This window comes from Spermophilus citellus, assembly GCF_964194105.1.
Source record: "Spermophilus citellus genome assembly, chromosome: 3".
Taxonomy (NCBI): domain Eukaryota; kingdom Metazoa; phylum Chordata; class Mammalia; order Rodentia; family Sciuridae; genus Spermophilus; species Spermophilus citellus.
In genome coordinates, this window is record NC_138184.1 from 173365936 (window position 1) to 173387337 (window position 21402).

At 33.1% G+C, this 21402-nt stretch overlaps 1 protein-coding gene across 2 annotated transcripts in view; it reads right to left on the reverse strand.

Moving 5' to 3' along the window:
- Positions 1-21402, reverse strand: part of ORC5 (origin recognition complex subunit 5) — a 67557-nt gene that overhangs the window by 39125 nt on the left and 7030 nt on the right. The window contains exons 4-9 of one of the 2 annotated variants that reach the window (XM_081285696.1): positions 14917-14991; positions 11491-11602; positions 9522-9566; positions 5959-6089; positions 1527-1575; positions 1346-1436 (exon numbers count right to left, since the gene is read on the reverse strand). In XM_081285696.1, the coding sequence (XP_081141822.1) occupies positions 1346-1436; positions 1527-1575; positions 5959-6089; positions 9522-9566; positions 11491-11602; positions 14917-14991 (503 nt within the window). The remainder of the gene's footprint in view (positions 1-1345; positions 1437-1526; positions 1576-5958; positions 6090-9521; positions 9567-11490; positions 11603-14916; positions 14992-21402) is intronic. The other variant, XM_081285697.1, reaches the window with a different exon arrangement.

Sequence of the window (21402 nt, forward strand, 5' to 3'; positions counted from 1 at the left end):
GACAGAATCTCACTAAGTTACTGAAGATCTTACTAAATTGCTGAAGCTAGCCTTGAACTTAAGATCCTCCAGTGTCAGCCCCTCCACCCTCATTCTTGGGATTACAGGTATATGCCCAGTGCCCAGTTTATATTCTCTTTTTAAATGACTAATATTGGCCTAGACAGGAATGACAGGTATTAATGTAGGTGAGAGGTTTTGGAGTAACTCAGTAGATCTAATTCTAAAATACTCTCTTCTATAAATAACAAAGTGAGTTTTAAAAAATATATATAGTGCCATTTTGAGGGGAAGGGATTATCTTGATTTTGTTTCTGTCTGTGGGGAAGGAAATCCTCAATTTCCACTCCTTCCTACCTCTGTCTTCTATTACCAAGTCTCTAAAAGATACCATGCTCTTGCAAATTGACCTACCTCTTCTGGAAACAGTTCTTTCCCAAGACTATTGTGCTGACACTGGTCCTACATACTGCTTTTTAAAATATTTTTTAGTTGTCAATGGACCTTTATTTTATTTACTTATATGTGGTGCCGAGAATCGAACCCAGTGTCTCACACATGCCAGGCAAATGCTCTACCACTGAGCCACTACTCCAGCCCCAGTCCTACATACTCTTGACATGTCTTTTTGGTTCTCCAGAAGCCAGTGCTCTATCCTTTGGACCTCAGAACTTATTGTGATATTTTCTCACTCAAGATGGACTCTTTCTAGAAGTGATTTCCTTCATATGACACCACTACTAGTCAACTCATTCCCAGCTTCCACTGTAATCTCCTCTTTCTAGTTGTCGTTGCTTGACTTCTCACTAGAGCATGAACTGGTTTTGTGGTTTCTGTTCACTATTTACGTATAAACTGAAGTGTGCAGTACTTCTCAATTACCAGTTGCAATGCAAGCATGAGTTATGAGTAGTTTTGTTGATTATTCTCATTGATTTTATAGAGAAAAATGTATTTAGGTGGGCATAATTATCCCATGAGGAATTAGAAATACTTTCATTATTATGTAAAAATTATTTTAACAAGTACACAAGTTTTTCTACCTTTAGAAGAGTGAAACTTTTCATTCTGTGACATCCCTAATCTGATAATCTAAAATCCTAAATGTTCCAAAACCAGAAACTTTTAAAAGTCTAATATGACATATAAAACAGTTTTTGAATTTAGAATTCAGATTTTTGGATTGGGGATGGTCAACCAGTGAAGTCTATGCAAATATTCCAAAATCTGAAAAAAAATCCCAAATCTGAATACATCTGGCCCAAGCATTTTGGATAAGGGATAACAGCCTATAGTATAAAGGATATTCAACCTGCAGGACACACACTAAATAGATAGTAATTACCTTGAGACTTCCCTGAGATAAACAGTCTGCATGGCTTTCTTCAAATGAGGTTCAATATTTCTCCACAGTTTGCGAGTATCACGTTCATTTGCTATCCCACAGAGGAAAAAATTTCAATCATTTAGATCTTATAAAAAATGTTTTTCAAAATAAATATGAATAAGTAAAATTACATAGATACCTTCTCCTTTAACCACAGGTTCACAATATTTAGGAAAATTAAGTACTGCCTATAAATTAAGAGAAAAAGACAAAAAGAATAGAATTATCACAATTAGGAATTTATTTTTCAAGTAGAATTTTATTATAATTCAAGCAATTTCATTTAACTGTTACAGTAAAATGTAATTAGAGCTTACCAGTACAGTAAAACAGCAAAGTTATAAATAATGAGAGTAAAACAACATACAAAATATTCTTCAGTTGGCTAAATCTTGTCTAATAGGCTCTACGTATAAAATAAAAAAAATACAATTTGTATTTACAGGTCATAATGATATTTTTGCACAAAGAAATTTTTTTTAACTATTATTTTCCAAGGTCTGAACCCTGTCATTAATTCAACATCATCTAGTTTAGTATGAGTGAAAGTATTTGGACTAACAGCATTAGCTGAGACTGTTACCAGTTCAAGTTTTGGGTACCATCAAAGGCATACTAAATGAGAATCTCTGAGGATGAAATCTAGCAAACTATGCTCAACCTCAAAGTCAGACTCGCCCTGATAAACACCCTGTTTTAAAATAAGAGATACCCTAAAGCTAAGCTGGTAAAAAAATAAATAAATAATAAGAAGTTGAAATTCTGAAGAAGCAGAAGGTATTTATGAAGTTTAAAAACACTTTTCCCCCAAATACATATTACTTACAAAGAAAGAGAGATATCACTTTAATCAAATGATCAAAGTGAACCATACTGGCCTTGGGTTTGATTGCCAATACCACAAAAACAATAAATAACAATCGATAACGGGTTAAACTAAAATCCTGTGCCACCTGATAGGATGCAATAAGACAACACAGCACATTTCTGCCATATTCCTTAGATATGTAACCTGAATCTATTCATGAGGAAACATTAAACAGATGCAGATTTCGAAGGAGTCTATAAAACAACTAGCTTATAATTTTCAAAGGTCTCACAGTCATGAAAGTCAAAAGACAGGAACTGTTTCAGATGAAAGTATGTTCAAGAAACTTGACTTCTAAGTCAGTGATCTGAAGTAGATTCTTTTTGCTCTAAAAGGTATTCATTGAGACAACTAACAATCTTGAATAGGGTTTGAATATCAGGTTGTAGTAAAAAAAAATCAATTTTCTAATTTTGATCATGGTACTGTGATTATGTAGGAGAATGTCTATATAAGAAATGCACACTGAAGTATTCAGGGATACTAGAGTACCAGGTACAAGCTTACTTCCAAATGGTTTGGGGGAAAGGGATTAATCTTAACTGAACTTACCATTTCTTTGTAAATTAGAAATTATAATTTTAATATAAATTGAAACATCATTCAATACTTTCATTATATTATAAATACTATAGCTTAACAGAACAATTAGAATAAACTATTAACATATCAGTACCAATGAAATATGGTAGTGAGCTATTTTAGTATTAAGTCCTCTCCTTATCCTACCATTTATACTTCAATTACTCTGGTACCCTCTTCTTAGTCACTAAGCTACACTACTAAAACTAGCCATGGGGACAAATAAAATGACAATAAAAAGTAAACATTAGAAACCTGGCATTGTATTTTAAAAGGATGTTAAGCTAAGTCATTCATTCATCTCTGAGTAATTTCTAAGAACTTTGATATTTCGGAGGAAAATAAAAAGATTTAAATGTGTAATAGATGTTTAAAAAATTAGGCAAAACTAAAGGTAAGTAAATTCATTATATAGTGTTTGGTATTTATAAGAGTATAAAAACAAATTCTTTGATTGAACTTTCTAAAAATTCTAACTATTTTTAGGACTATATTGAGTATTGTTAGAGAAGATAAATCAAAATGTATTCAAAGTAGTACTTTATTTTCTCCTGTTCTGTACTATCTACAGACCTAGCCTCTAAAAATACTAGAAGAAAAAACAATTTCTAAAACAAATTTAAAAGCACACACACAAAAAGATGACTGAAAAGAATCTTTTGCAGGTGATTTATGAATATACAATCAAGCTATATGCCACTTATGTACTTTGAAATAATATTATGCAATTAAAGGGAAACAGGAAAATAAATGCCTTTATTCTCCTATGTTCTACATATGTAAAAAAGAAGAAAAAAATAATGTCATTGTTTAGATTTGAGGTGAGACAGGCAAGAAAGTTTATTTATTTATTTATTTATTTTTAAAGAGAGAGAGAGAGAATTTTTAATATTTATTTTTTAGTTTTCGGCGGACACAACATCTTTGTTTGTATGTGGTGCTGAGGATCAAATCCGGGCCGCTCGCAAGCCAGGCGAGCGAGCTACCGCTTGAGCCACATCCCAAGCCCCTAGGCAAGAAAGTTTAGAAGTGAAATGATTAGTATTAACCTAATCAGTTATACCACTAATAGGGATCAACTGGATGGCAACTATAGGCAGGTAGGGTGTAGCTGGAGGAGGCAGTCATTGGACGCAAGCCTCTGGGGCATATAATGTGTCTCTGGTCTGCAGTCTTTCTCTATCTGCTTCCTGGTACAATGCTGAGCTACTTTCCTGCACACACTTCTGCCATAATGTTCTGTCTCACCGAGGAATCAGAGCGATGGCGCTGAAGATCTATGGACTGAGATCTCTGAAACTGTAAGCACCAAATAAATTTTTCCACTTCTAAAATTGTTCTTGTCAGGTCTTTTGGTCACAGTGGCAAAAAAGCTGATGAAAACAAATACGCAATTTTCCCTCCAATGCTCAAAAGATTTTTTTTATGTTTTTAATATTATATTATAAAGACTTAAACTATATTTCAAGCTTATGAATATGTTAAAACACACTCTAACCTATAAGTAAAAGTATAAGTAAATCTATATGTAAAAGTACTCTTCAGTGAATCCCAAAGGACTTTTAAAAAAATACCACACCTAAATATATGTATTTTCTCCCTTTACATTCTTTTCCTAAAAATATTTTGAATTTTCCTTATACTTTATAATCTATTTTAAAGTGGCTGATAGCACAGAATCCTACAAAAGTCAAATACAAAGGAGTGTTAACTGCAAGTTATTCACCAGGAAAGACAAAGGAGGAGTATCTGCCCCTGACTCCAGGAATCTTTCACTTTCCCTGTCTCCTCTCTGTAAATTCCTTCTATTGTCTGTCATTTCCACTGGGTGCCAGAGGTCCCAAAAGGCATCTTACTTCTGGAAGGTTGTGTTTGTTAGTGCTAAGATTGAACTAGAATAGCTATTTTTTTTTTTAATCTCAACTGAGAAAATGCCTGAAATATACAAGCAAATGTGAAGACACCTGAAATCTAAATGTGAATATAATTTTAAATAGTCATCTTTTTCTATGTTCTGTCTCAAACACACATTCCAACACATATTAAAAAATACTATTTAAATAAATATTTAAGTACTACCTTTCACAGCAAAGAAAGGAAAAGCAAAGAAAATATCCCAAGAAGGATAAAATCTTTACTTTGAAAGTAATTGTTGTCCAGCCTTAGATATATTACTGACTTTTGTTAACTGGAGAATAAGATCTTAAGCGTTAATTGAAAGTTTCTAAGAGGGAAACAGGAAAAAAAAAAAAAAGACAAAATAAAAAGTAAATAAATAAGTTAATTAATTTAAAAGAAAAAGATACACATACACACACACAAAATAAAAAAAAAAAAAACAGAAAGATAAAGAGAGAACCAAAAAACAAAGAGAGAAAATAAACACAATTCTACAATTAAAGTAAGAGAGTCAAAGAAAAAATCAAACATTATACTTTTCCAGACCGCTTCTGGATTACAAAAATAACTTCTAAATTTTCAAAAATATTAAAAGAATCGTTTATATAAAAATTACTAACTCAAGGTTGGTAGTTAATGAAATACCTGTAATTAAGGTTTCTTACTATCCTCACATCTATCTACATTATAGGCCAATAGCCATACACATAAAATCCGGAAAAAAATGCATTTCAAAAAAGTAATAAAGAAATCTAAGGGCTGGGATTGTGGCTCAGCAGTAGAGCGCTCGCCTAGCATGTGTGTGACCTAGGTTCGATTCTCAGCACCACATTAAAAAAATAAAATAAAATAAAGGCATTGTGTTGTGTCCATCCTCAAAAAAAAAATTCTCTCTCTTGAAAAAAAATGTAAAACTGCTTAAGTTTTAACAACTTCCTGATATCCTTCATATTTATTTTAATGGACTCCTACATTTTTTGCAATTAGAGAAAAGAGGAAGAAAGAAAATGAAGAAAAAAAAAAATGTCACTTTTCTAAGTAATGATGAATGTGTAAGTTTTCTAATCTGGTCACAGTGTGTACTAACCTCACACATCAGCCTCAAAAAGCCATGACCAAATTTCCAGAATACATTTTCAGCTTTCAGCATAACTTACACTATTTCTATATGGAAAAAGATTAAAACATATGTATTTTTTTTAAAAGTAATATGCTCACTCACCAGATGTCTAAGCTCTTTCAAATCCCGACAAACAGTATAGAAAACTCCAAGAAGAATATTAATGTAGGCAGCATAAAAATCAGGTGAATATTCTGGAGGACGATCATGGGATAAGATCTTTTGAAGGTGCCCTGTTCACAGAACATAAATTAACTTAGAATGATTAAGACAGCACCTAATCAGATCTTCTAGCATTTCATAAAGGTTAAAAAAAAAAAAAGAAAGAAAACCCCTCAGTCTCAGCAATAATTAAGGAATAATAAAACTGTTACAAGATTAGAATTGAAAAGTACGGTTTTGTGAATAAATATAATCCCAAATGTGACATACATATATTGTGATACAAACACACACATGTACCCAGTTCTTGGTCTAAAATCCTTGGGGTTTCCTGAATGACAGGCGACAGGAGCACCTTATTAATTCACAAGTTCACACTAGTGGGCCCCCAGACAGCATCAGAATTAGACTTGCTGCCAAGGGCTCCACCCCTTGGCCTCCAGGGTAAAGATAAAGTCTGGAGATTGAGTTCATCACCAATGGCCAATGATTTAATTAACCATGACTATATAATGGAGCATCCATCAAAACCCCTTTCAGAGAGCCGAAAGGATAGTACATCCTAACTCCACAGGGAGAGAAGTTCCTGTGCTTGGAACCTTCCAGACCTTACCTCTTCATCTGGCTATTCATTTGTGTCCTTTATAATATCCTTCATAACAAATGGATAATAGTAAAAGTAAATAAAATGTTTTCCTAAGTTTTGTGAGTCATTCTGGCAAATTACTGAACTCGAGAAGGGGATCATGAGAATCCTCAATTTACATCCAGTTTTCAGAAGTACAAGTAGAAATTTGAGACTCAATAGGCATTTAAAGTGGGTGCAGTCTTGTGAGACCCTTAGCCTGATTCCTGGTAATTAGTGTCAAAATTGAATCACTGTTTTCTCGGGTTTTGTTTTATTTTTTTACTCCCCCTCCCCTTTTTTTAATGGAATGTGCTGGATGTCTCTATAATTTTGTTCAGATGACTGTAGAACCTGGAAAAGCTGTTGCTGCTATTGATGCATAACATACTGCTATTATTGGTCTTTTTATAGAAATATAAATATGTATATTTAAACTTGAATTTTTGGAAACTTTAGTTGTGCTATCAACTTTGATGTTCTAAAAAGAATTATTAAATACTACTTAAGACAAATGTGAAACAATGACATAAAAAAATCTCAAGAATTTCTTGTTGGCAAAATCAATAAAGGGTGAATAATAATATGGATTCTAGCTTATTATTCTGCCTACTAAGTAAATCAACTAGGAAAAAAAAAAGAAGGGGTAATACACAAATTATGACCACACTACACTATGCTCTTCATTTGTTATAAAATGAAAAGAATTCATAAATGTTTTTATGATTATCATTGTCTGATGCCAATCCTTATTTTGTCATTTCCCCTTTTACCAAGTGTTTTCTTCCTACAAATTTGGTATCTTTGTTCTACTTCTCTTTTATCTCAAGTTCTATATATAAATTATATGTTTATGGTCCTAAACTTATATTTTATTTTGCTGAAACTATCATGTTATAGGACAATTAAAATAAAGAGAAATAATTACCTATTACCCAAAACTTTCCAGTTATGGTGCATGAATCAATTATTCATTCATTCCTTATTGTAATGTTGTCTGCTTCTTGGTGCAATGGTCTCCTTAGTCCTCTCGGTTAAGAACTCTGACTATGACTAGTACTTTAAAACCAGTTCCAGAATGTAAAGGTCTTTTGCAATAACTTCAGATAAAAACTCTCCTAGGATAGTTGACCAAAAAAACACTTTCAAAGCCTAGTTTCACGCTTAAAATATTATACTTCGAATATTATACTAAATGGAAGACTTATTGGATTTGCATTTTCCTATCAAAACCCTGAAAATTTTTTCACAAAATGTCAAAATTTGACTTTGGATCTTAGGTACTTTCCCTCTGATAGCAAACTTTAAATATAATTTTTTAAATTATGCATGGGAAATTATCTGTTACACTTAAAATTTCTAAAAGGTACCTTAAAACTTAGAAATAAAAATAGATATAAAAGATGCCAAATAACTGGATGGATGGAAGAAAGAGAAAAAGAAGAAAAAGTAGATGGTCAGACAGATGAACTTTAAAAGCTCAGACTACATTCCTGAGTGCCCTGTAAACATCTCTGTCTAGATACCCAATTTAGGTAATCTTCAATATCCCATAAGAAAATTAATTTAGGTATTACCACTAGTCAATGTCAATCCCAATGAACGTCTCCTAAGAATCAGAACCCTAAATGCATTGTTGTAAAAGTAGTTTAGCTGCTTAGTTACAGACTACAGATGAAATTTTAGAGTACAAGTTTACATTTAGCAAGTTGTGTCAGATCTAATAGTTTAGGACTATTCAAAGTCATGAAGGGAAAAAAAATATTTCTATCAGAACGCTGAAAACTGCATCACCAAATAGTAAATAAAGGAGAAGAAAAGCTTTGATTTTTCTCCTGGTATCTTAAAATTTCACTTTCAAAATATTGTCTAACACACAAAGAAAATCTATTCTTAACTTAAAGAGAAACTTTAGCTTCCAATTGTGAATAAGAGGATCCAGAAATATTCTCCTGTGATTAAAAAAAAAAAAAAAGCTGGACCCAATACAGAAAAAGAATATTTTAAAACACCGAACAGACACTAAAAGACTGTGATATCTGAAAATAGAAAGAAATGAGTTGAGTCATACCATTGTCCAGTCTTTCTAACCAAGGGTCATTTTAACACTGTGGTATAAGGAAAGTCACAAAAGGAACTCACAAACTTCATTGAGGATACAGAGGCTGTGGTGACGGACTTAAGGACTGAATTTGCAGGGCAAAGTACCTAAGAGGAAGAAGTTAACAGAAAAAGAGCAACAGAAATATGCAAAGCAGTTCTCCTCAAGTCTTTGCTGAATATTGATTTGTGTATGCCTAGAGTAAAACCCCATAATGCTAAACAAGAACAAGTTCTGGGAAAAAACAATTACTGGAAAATTATAAGTCAAACAATTCCACTGCTCACACAGGGCTGTGAACTATTCCTGTTACTACCAGTCAGAATACAGGGACCATGCTGAATAAATAGAGCATTTAGTAGAGATTCCAGAAGGATGATGTCTTAGAAGTGGAAATAAAATTAACCCTGAAATAAAAGCTATTCCAGATCCCTTATCCAAAAAAGTTTAAAAATTGCCTCAAAATGGTCAAATATATTTTTAAATAATTATAAACGCTTATCATGAGGAAAACCCAATGCACAACAAAAAACACTGCCTATAATAAAATAAAAACTAATAGCTACACAAAAAAGCATAAGGGATAAGCAAAATGGAGAAAAAATTAGCAGAAACAAACACAAAATGAAGAAAAAAATGAGATTAATAGACAAGAACTCTGAAACAACTATTTAAAATATGCTCACAAACTCAAGGATATAAAGGAAAACAAAAGCACGATAAAATCTATAATGAAAAATCCCATTGGATGAGATTAACTTCAGGTTACATACTCACAGGAAAAAAACAGTGAATTTACAGATGTAGAAACAAAAGCTTTACCTAGTAAAACAGAGAGAAAAGAAGATTTCAAATTTAAATACATAAAAAAGGACTTTCAGTGGGAAAATAGCAAATGACCTAACTTAAATATAATGCAATCGCCAAAAAACAGAAAAGTCAGCAGGGGACTACCAAGAAAAGTGGCTACAACTTTTCCTCAGTTGGAGGAAACTACATTCATAGATTTGAGAAGCACAAAAAGCTCCAAGCAGATGAATAAAAGGTATTTTCTTTTCTGACTTTTTTATTTCACTGACATTTAAACAATAATATGAAGTTTATAATAAAGGTAGGAGTAAAATGTAAGACAGCATTAGCACAAAGGTGGGAAATAAGAAGTCATTAAAATTTTTAGATTGTTACCTGAACATAATACCTATCCTGACTGACACAATAACCAAAACCTCATCAAAGCACTATAATCTATCTGAAGCAAAACACATTCCCAAAAGACATAGTTTGCATTTGATAAAAGATCAAAAAATAAGACTTCTAAATTGAGTCACTAGCCATAAATGCTGAGAAATGGCCTTAACATTAGACACCACATTCCTAAAGATGACACAGGAATCAAGTTAGCATTATTGGATGATATTAACCACTAATTTCATCTCTTTGCCCTGGTTCCAACTAATTTAATCATAATTTGGTTTATCAATTAATGTTTTATTCTTTGTTACTTTTTATCTGATTATCATGCCTATGCTTTAAACAAGACTTGAGATGTAAAAGGTAATAATCAAATTTAACGTGGATCCATTACTATATACTTTCAAAATATTATCCTATTCTCAACAAAATTAAAAAGATCACTATATTTAATTTTGTCCTCAAACTGTATCTATGCTGCTTTGTAGCTTAAAATTCTTAACCCAAGTCTAAAATTAATTACATCAGACTTTAACTTCACTAAGATGTAGAAAGTCAACATTTTTAGTAATTCACTTAAATTCTAAGCAACTTTTCAATACTTAAAATAGGACATGAAAAAAATTAACTACAAACAGTTATAACATAGTTAAAAAGAAAAGTTTAAATGAAATATTTTGATTTATCCATTTTCTCTTTTCCTTATTTTGTGATTTTCATGAATAAGGACTCCATCTATTTTGGGTTCCTTTAAAAATTATTTTTTAATTAATAAGCTAAAGCAGGAGGTGTTATCTGGCTGCCATTCTTATGACAACAGGCAAAAAAGTGTTGATCTTAATAATGAACGTTTACAGCTGATTAGTTTAGAGGGACAGTGTTAATGAGGCCAAGGTCATAGAATGCTTTTTTCTCATAACTGCTAACCACATTATACTTCACAGTTATAACCTCTGAACTGTAAGTACCACTTTTGCATCATGATAGCCCAATATTAAGCTGCAAAGATATCCAGCACAAAAAGTCATTGTTTTCTTCTAAAGACAAATATCATCAAGACCTATAAAATTGAAGATTACATATTACCCCCAAGAAAGTAGAAACACAGGGCTAGCAACTGGTATGGTATCACAGTAATGCAAAATGAGATTTATATAATCAAGATATATTCTATATGTGTACTGAACACAAGGTACATGACAAATTTAGATTCCAATACAATTTAATATGCTGTACCAAACTGATTCCTATTTGTGTGTATGTTATAATCACAATATATAGACATCTTAAAGCACCAAAAAAATGATGAAAATATACCATTAGCACAACTATAGGAAAGCTACTCATTCAAAAATAATAATTATACAAGAACAGTCCCTCACAGCTTCAGAATAAAACTTAATGTAAGTGCAGAAATAAAATGTAAGAATTTTATTTGAGACTGGCAGCTTAAGTTTAAGACATCAAACTATTCCAATCTGAAGATTATAACTGAATATGTCAAACAAAACATTTTCCTGAATATCATTATTCAAAACAATGTTTTAAAATTTACCTATGCTATAATCAGGGAAATACAAGACAAATGGCTCAAAGCATCCAGTATCTGGACGAAACTTTTCCCAAATAATTTCACTGAGAAAGATAACAGTCACATTTCTGTCCGTCTGTAAAAGAAAGAGAAATAAAATAACTTTGAATTTAAAAATGTTAATCAGAGAGGTAATTCCATTTGGATTTTTCTTCAAATAAATATAGCAAAGCTCTAACATATAACAAATTATCTGCATATTAATAAACCATGTTTAGAAAAACCTAATCAAGGAGCTCAACCATTTACATATTTTCAGACAAAATTACTTGGAATTTCCATAAAATTTGTAGGTTAATCAACATTTCAAGTTACACATGAATGCTAGGACAGTCACACAGGACTCATTTCATAGAAATTAAGAAGCACTGTCACTTGAAAAACTAAGACAAACCTTTCATGACAATTTTTTAAAAACCACAAGTTTTTAATCCATAAACAAATAAGGCAAAACCCAGCACTTCTCATTAAAATAGCCAGAGTAACTCAAAGAAAAAGAAATATGGAATTGAAGAAGAGCAGATATGCCATTCTATTTAATTCATAAAACTAGGAAAACTTAAGGTTTTTCTCAAAGGCTATACAAGTAATGATGAATCTTAGCATCTAAAATAACCCATGCTAATTGTATACTTACAAATTACAATTAGTATACAAAAGTAACATGAAAAGAAAAAGCTCAATGTGTCTGTTATCCTTCTACAGAGTGGCCACAAATGTCTGTTATATACTAGCTAGAATTTATCTGTACACACTTCTTCATTTTCCACATAATTTAAATTTTCCCCATATTCTTTTAGATATCTTCTAGGCCAACAAAGCAAATGTTAGCTGTTTTTGTCTGCAAGTATTCTTAGGGTCTAATCTCATAGATAAATCACACCATACTGTTGTGGTGTTTTACTAGTTATTGATTCCTTACTTGTGTGTTTCTTTCTTTTTAAAAATTTTATATTTTACTTAGAGACAGACTCTCACTGGGTTGCTTAATGCCTTGCTAAACTGCTGAGGCTGCGCTTTATACTCTCAATCCTCCTGCCTCAGCCTCCCAAGCTGCTGGGATTATAGGAAAGTGCCACTGTGCCCAGCTACTCGTATGCGTCTTATATACCAATTTTCACTACTTAGAAAAGCATTCTATTGGTTAACAAAGATAGCTGAGTTCAATAAATGAATAATTCCATTGAAAATATATCTTCTTTATAAAAGAGAGGAAAAGAGTACACTTTTTGTTTTATAAACTCATCAATTTTTAAGAATCTCTGAAATTATTTCTCTAGTTAGGAAAGTATGTTCTAACCACAATCCTGATTACAAAGCACATGCAAAAGTATTCTATAAAATCAGTTAGAAATACAAGAGAAGCTGGATGCAGTGGTGCATGCCTATAATTCCAGGTATTTGGGAGGCTGAGGCAGGAGGACTGAAAGTTTTAGGTCAGCCTGGGCAACTTAGATTCTGTATCAAAATAAATAACTTCAAAAAGGGCTGGGGATATACGTCAGTGATAGGGTATCCCTGGGCTCAACCCCCAGTACAGGGTAAAAAAAAAAAAAAAAAAAAGAAAATTTTTCAAGTCTGAAAAGATCTTAAATTTTAAATTAGTGATGTTCTCAACTGTTCTTCTCAAAGTACTTTCAGTATATAATGATTTGTATGAGTTCTTTTTAGTTGTACATAAAATAGGAATCATTTTGACGTAATTATAAAAGCATGGAATATAATTTGTTCTAGTTCAGTACCCAGTATTTACCTTTTCCCTCCCCTCCTCCTCCTCTCTGTTCCCTTCTTCTACTCTGCTGGTAATCTTTCTTCTATTTACTTTTTTTTTTTTTTTTAATTAGTGTTATGTGAATGTACATGATGTTGAGATTTACTATGGTATACTCTTAAATTTAGTTTTCCTCAGATAAATAATAAAAATGCTTTCATTAGAGTTCTCTTAAATGAAATACACTTTTAAAAATCAAGCATGTTTTAGAAATGTCAAAAGCTTAATTCTCTGTTCTGGTAGAGTTAAGATTACTGTAAACTTTTAATTTTATTTGAACAGTTTCAATAATTAAAACTAAAACAGTGGAAGGCCTAACTAATGTGAAGGGACATATGATCACCATCACCAGGGATGTGGAGGAAAAGATGTCAATCTACACTGAAAGGGCAAGGGGACAAACATGCCCTCTGGGTATCTGATGGGGAGTCTTAGAATAAAGCAGTGGGAAAGAGTGGAGGAGGTTATGCAAAAAAAAGAAAATCCTGGCAACAATAATAACCCTCCCATATAAAAACCAAACAAAAGGAAAGGAAGGCGGGGACAACTGGGAAAGAATAGATTTCTGTGGCATTAACTTCCTGATAGACCCTGGAAGTTATACTTCTCTCCTGCCAGCAGCTACACTTCTCTCCTGTCCTCTCTAAATTTTCCCTCCCTCTACTCTGACTAAATGAGAACTTTTGAGAGTCTACCTTAGGAACACAATGACTTCAGTGACACCAAGAAGGACTCTTAAATTTATAATAGTTTTTTGATATACTTTGAAAAAAGGAATATGCTCTAACATTTATCTCCAAGTATTCACTTAATTTTTATTATAATATTGCTTAGTACTTTAATATATAAAACTAGGTAGGTATAAACTACTTATGCTCAAAGCACTTAGAAAATTATAAAACCAAAATAAATGTATTATTAAATATGAACTACAAAATCAACAAAATTTATATTAACTAAAAATAATGAATGGTACAGTTTGGTTCAAACTAGCTCTTTGCTTCCTTTATGAATATGAACCTAAACAGAAAAAAGCTATAACTCTTTTGAATTGAGCATTCCTATATTCACTGATATTAGTGAAGAATAAATTTTCTCACCAACTTTCTTTATTCAAAGACTCCAAACCCTGCCTTCTCCATAGTACTATCATTCATCTGACAATCATCCATATTAAATCCACCCGTCTCTTCTCATTGGGCCATGACAAAATAGTAATACACAACAGTAAACAGAAATACAAAGCTGAGTTCTGACATGGAGTGGCCATAAGATAGCCATTCAGATGACCCAGAATAGCCATTTCCTTCTCTTTTAGATTACTAAATAAAAAGAAAAACATAAAATTCTTGAAGAGTTCAGTCTTCCCCCTTGTCATGTACTCTAGCAAACACCTAAAATTCTTTAACAGAATGATTAATTTATAATTAGAAATAAAAACCTAAAATAACTGAAGAGTAAATGTTATCAATTCAATATCAACATTGATATTGATACTAAGAGACCAATTCTCACCTATGACACAGCAAAGTGAAAAAAAAAGTGACAACATAATCTATCAACTGAGGAAAACATCTGTTGATGTACTGTAAGGGAAAATACTCTCACACATTACTTACCAATTCTTGTAACCTAAGAAATCCTGGCAAAAGATTTGCTTCCATATCTCTTAGATATTCTGCTTTATCTAGAACCTCAAAAAAAAAAAAAAAAAAGCACTGTCAAAAACCAATTATGAATTAACTTTTAAAATGTTATTTACATTCTTAAAATAGACTTGTATCACATTTTAATATCTAAATAGAAAATTAATTATAGCTACATTAAAATTATTTAATACCAAAAAAAGATAATGGTATAAGGCGCTCTGAGGGCATTTTCTTAGATATATAATACAACCATGTGCATTTTTCATTACACTTGATAAAAGATAAATACCTACCATGAACCAAAAATTACACAACTCTATGACCCATGAAAAACAGAAATAGCTCTGAATTTCATCAAACAAAACTTCTCTTGCTTGAACTTTGTAATAGCATGGTACAAAAGTTCCTCTTTACCTAACTAGATAACGGATCATGTTAAAAAAAGATTAAATTTTGTCCAGTGTTATGATAATGCTACTGTGACTTTTCAGAAGCATTTATCTTTTAGAGATATACAATGAGGCATTTATAAGTATCATGATACCATACAGGGGACAACAGGATGCGTACAGATTATACAAGTTTGGCCAAAGGCTAATAATTATTCAAACTGGGTGATGGTTCATCACACTATTCTCTTGATTGTACCTAACTTCAATTTTGTTTCTTCTATACCCCCCTTTAAACTTCCCTTGCTGTATTATTTAAAACAAATCCCAGATACTGTATCATTCTATCCATAAATGTCAGCATGCAGCTTTAAAATAAGGACTCTTTATGAAAACATAACCACAGTATCAACATACATTGAAGAAATTTCCCCACTTGTCCCATAAACATTTTACTGTTAGCTTGTTTGATTCAAGACCCAAAAAGGTCCACACGCTATATTTTATTACATTTGGATTATTTGTCTTCAAAGTATCCTCTGTGTAGTTAACTGTCTACTTTTGCTTTATTCCTAGACTTATGATTGTATTCTAGGCCTTCCCAGATAATCTAGGTACATCTGTCCATCTCAAGACCCTTCACTCAATTGCATGTGAAAAAAGATACTTTTTCAAAATAAGATAGCATTTACAGGGTCCTGAGATTAGGAGTTGATACCTCCAGGGACCATTATTAGGTCTACTATAGTGCCCCACTAAGTTAAACTCCCAATGTAACCAATGAGTTGGACTTTTGTGCTTTATATGTATTTGTTTAGTGTCACTATGAGTTTATAGTTTAAGATACTTAAATATTTCCACCCATTAATTCATTATATTTTTGTCCAATTTTTTGCCAGCAAGCTCCCTTTCAAATTGGCTTTTGTGTCTTTCTTTAAATGACCCTAATAGTCATTGATAGTTCCTAGATTTCTAGAATGGTAAAAAGTCCTAGGAACACCTTGCGCATTTTCTGTCCAGAACTAAAATCATTCTTTCTCCAAAGAAACCTATTTTTATTTCCTAAACATTTACATTTCATTAATAAACCTTATTGCAAATTATAATCATAAAATTAGGAATAAGATTAAGATGCAGGAAATACAAGTTTCCCCAAATAATCCAAGTTGTTTATATCTATTTTATTTAATAGACAGATTGAAACAATGTGTGAAAATGATCATACTTAAAATGTTTTATTTCTGGGCTGGTATTATAGCTCAGTGGTACAGTGCTTGCCTAGCACATGTTACGAACTGGGTTCAATCCTCAGCACATTAAAAATAATAATAATAAATACATAAAATAAAGTTAAAAAATGTTTTATTCCTAATTTGTTTGGATAAGATAAAGCTAAAATCATTTATTGCTATAAAGATACAGTTTCTCCACCATACATTCCCATAATGAAAAATTTCCATTAATCTCCATTTAAATAAATGAAGAACACAAATTAATTCAAATAAATTGGTCAATCTTTATGCTTATTTTAATGAAAAACACAAAGCTTAACCAGTAAATAGTTCTTCTGATTTGACAATAATTAACCAGTATACTTAATATTTTTGATATTCTAATTAATAGTCCTTTTTCAAAAGCCATTATCAAATAACTAATATATTCAGAAGTAAAAATATAACTTAGATCCAAATATTTTCCTTCATAATTTACACAAAATCATTCTACTAGATTCTTGATTTGTAAGCTAGTTTACTGACTAGAAAAAAATTCTTAGCAACTTTTCTATATTACTTCCTCAGTACTGAAGCTTACATTCATATTTTGGACAGCTTAGTAATCTATAAGGTTACTCTAAAAAAATATTCTATATTAAACACCTGTACATCTTTCTATCCCTGGGCAGCTAACAACTAACTTACTGAAAAGTACTTTGATCTACTAGGTCTAAAAAATGGTCTAAAAAATAAGTCAGGCCCATAACTTATTCCTCGTGGTTATTTCTAAATCATTGACTCTCCTTCCTTAATAAAGTCACTCGTTTTTGAAATTCTATTTTTTTGGGGTCAGCCACGTATTCTGGTATCATTCCTCTTTGTTCCTTAAGAATTACAGTTTTTGATTACCATTTCTCTAAGACAACTTCTATGTTTTGAATAGCTGACCCTCTATGGATACACTGGATTCTTAGTTCCTTACCTTATGAAACTACTGTCATAATACTAAAATATTTTTTGCCTTTTTCACCATGTTAACATTTGCACTAATGGTGCAAAAAACAATGGTGGTTTAAACTATTGTCATCTTAGCATAAACCAACAGAAAGGCTGCAAGCTGCACTAGTAATCATTATATTCTTCACTATGCTCTTTTGAGAAGATATAAAAGATGAGCTTTTTCCCAATCCTTCTGCTACATAAAGCCAAGAACGCTGAATATTATAAATAAAACAAAGCTCTGAAAAGTGGAAAGCAGAAGGCAGAATGGCTAGGGACCTTGGGCGCAGAAGAATGACTTCAATGTTTGCATCACCTGGTCATTTTGCTTCACATATCCCAGATGTGGAGTTAAAGAAGCCAGCAATACACAAAGACCATTAGGTATAGACCAAAAAGCCCCAACAGAAAACTACTCTCTCTAGATGAAAAACCATGAAAGGGACAACCCAGCAAGACTTCCAAGACACCACACTCCCAAGTTGTCTTTGCATTGCTGATTTCCTCTCAGTGTCCTTGTTTGTTTTTCCTCATCCCCTAGTCTCAGTCATTGGACTCATTTCTTTCCAAATTCAGCCTCTCTTGCTAATCTAATCCAGTCTCAAAGATTTATATACAATTTACATGTTCACTGCTTCTAAATAATTTCCCCACATTGGACCTCTCTTGAACTCCAGATTCACATGTGCAACTACAATATCTTCCACTTGGACTTAATAGTCCACATCAAATTCCTGATCACTCCTTCCTTCCTAGCAATGCACACCTATTGTAGTATTAATTCAGATAATGATTACGCCAGCTTTTTAGGTGCTCAAGTACTTTTTTTAATACCAGGATTGAACCCAGTGATGCTTAACCATTGAGCCACATTCCTAGCCCTTTTGTATTTTGAGAGAGGATCTTGCTAAGTTGCTTAGGACCTTGCTAAATTGCTGATGCTGACTTTGAGCTTGTGAGCCTCCTGCCTTAGCCTCCTGAGTCACTGAGATTACAGGTGTGCACCACTGTGCCTGACAACTCAAATACTTTTGAGTCATCTTTGACTTCTTTCTTTTTTTTCTCCCCCTCTCCCTTCATTGATACATCAGGAAATTCTGTCAACCCACCTTTCATATCCATCCAGACCATTTTTAACCACCTGCACTGCTACTAACAGGTCCTAGTCAACACAACGTTTTGCCTAGAATATTACAAAAGTCTCGAAGCAAGTTCTATTAATTTCCCAGGGCTGTCTGAGGGGTAAATAAATAAATAAATAACTTTCTTCACTCTCATAAAACTTCCAAATGTGTGGGTTTTTCACACACCAAACAATTTTCAGTTCTCTGTGGACATCAACTGGGTATCCTACAATTGGATTCAATTCTGACACTATCTACCTGGAGTTAGAATCAGATTCCACAAGTTAAGGGAGGGTTCCCCGCACCCTTGAGTTTGATAATTTGCTTGAACACCTCACAAAATGCAGGGAAACATTTTTTTAGATATCTACCTGTTTATTAAAAGGGATACCACTCAAGAATAGCCTATTTGAAGGTTCCATAGCACAAAGTATGGGAGAGGGGAACAGCACTTCCATGCCTTTTTCAGGTACACCAACCTTCCAGTACCTCTAAGTATTCAGCAACCTGAAAGCTTTCTGAACTCCTTACTTTGGGGGATTTTTACGGAGGCTTCATTATGTATGTACAAGTGATTAAACAATAGGCCAGGGGCTGGGTCTACAGCTCAGTGGCAGAGTGCTTGCCTAGCATGAGAGGCACTGGGTTCGATCCTTAGCACCACATGAAAATAAACAAATAATTTAATAAAGACATGCTGTCTACCCACAACTACAAAAATTAAAAAAACAAAAACAAAAACGATAGGTCACCAGTGAATTAGTCAATCTCTAGTCCTTCCTCCCTCCCAATAGGTCAGGTTGTGGGCCTGAAAGTTCCAACCTACATGATTAATTTCCCTAATAACCAGTCTTCATCATGAGGTTATTGAGGAGCCCACAGCCACCAGACAACTCATGAGTTAAAAAACAAAAATTAAAACAAAAAAACATATCACTTTGAGATGCCAAGGATTTTAGGAGTATGTCAGGAAATGGAAAGAATACCAAATATATATTTCTTATTACATCATAATCAAAGGCTACCATAATAATGAAAGGGTAAAGTTTCTAAGCTGCAAAGCCTGAGTTAAAATGTAAAGGACCAGGCATTGTAAACCTGCTTCTAAACTGCAAAGCCTGGGTTAGATTCCTGAGGCAGTTAAGACAATGCCCTACTGGCCATTTAGTTGATTTATAGCCTAGGACCCTGTGTAGCTTGTCATGTAAGCATTCAAGACCCTGTGCAGCTTGTCACATAGGCATACAGGGCCCGAACCAATCAGTTTGAATGTGTACCCCGCTTAGGAGTGACCAATCACCCCCGCCCGACCTGTTCCCGCCAATGAATGTACTAATCAAGTTTAAGAATTGTTGTTTGATTTTCCCGCGCCTCATGATGATTTGTCCTGATGTATGCAAAGCCTCTGCCCTCCCCAAAAAGTGTACTTAAGCACTGCTTAACCTCTGCTCTGGGCTCTGGGCTGCTCTCCCTTCTTGAGTGAGCCTGGAGCCTCAGCACGCTGAATTGGATCCTCAATAAATCCCCTTCTGCAATTGCATGAGTCAGTCTCTTGGTGGTCTCTTCCTCCGACTTTTCGCCGGACCCTTACAATAAAGCACCACAAATAGGTGGCTGAAGCCTACACTTACTGTCTAAAATAGAAGTATTGAAAGCACCTTATTCCCTCTGAAGGTGCTGCAGAGAGATCTATTTCAGACTTCTCTTCTAATTGCTGGTAGTTCTTTGACTTGTGGCAGCACAACTCCTATCTTTACATGGCATACTGCCTATGTGTGTCCATCTCCAAATTTCCTCCTTTTGCAAATCATATTAGATGAGAGGCCTATCCTTCTCCAGTGTGACTTCATTTAACAGAGTAGAATGGCAATTACCTTATTTTCAAATAAGATCATGTTCTAAAGTAACAGGCACTCAAAGTTCAACATACGAATTTTGGGAGAAAACAATTCAATCCACAACACTAGCATGCTTGCCTTTACCTTTGCACGCTTCAGTTGATTCTCAATACCACCTCTCCCCACCCTATTTACAGTATTCCAACCACAAAGGCATCCTTGGCATGCCCCAATTTCCTTTGCACTTTCATTTAATCTCTTTCCCTAGAATACTCTTTTTACAAATGTTTGTTCATGGCTTGCTTCAAACTTCTTTTACATTTTACTCAGGTATCATAATCTCAGTAAGATGTCCCCTATTTAGGAAGACAACTATTGTACTGTCCCCTATCTCCCTTGGTTCTCTTCTTCAATGTCATGAATGCATTATACCTGACATACTGTATGTTAACTTGTTTGTTATTTTTCTCAACTAGAAGAGGGAAAAATAAGGTCTGTTCTATCTCTAATAACTAGAATAGTGTCCCTAGTAATAGAGTCCTCAATATTTTGCTGAATATATAAATGAACAAAACTAAAATGTAGAAGAAAATATATAAAAATATTCTATATATTTTAGGAGATGCAAGGATGCTTAAAATTTGGTCCCTTCTGTGAATTTATAATTTAGTTGTTATGATATTAAAATTTAATTCCAAATCCAGTGATAATTATTCCTCTTAAAAAGATTAGAGGGGTGGGCTGGGGTTATAGCTTAGTGGTAGAGTGCTGGATAGCACATGTGAAGCACTGGGTTCAATCCTCAGCACCACACAAAAATAAAGAAGTAAATAAAAAATAAAGGTTAAAAAAAAAGAGTATTTTGAAAAATTCACTAATGTAAAACACATTA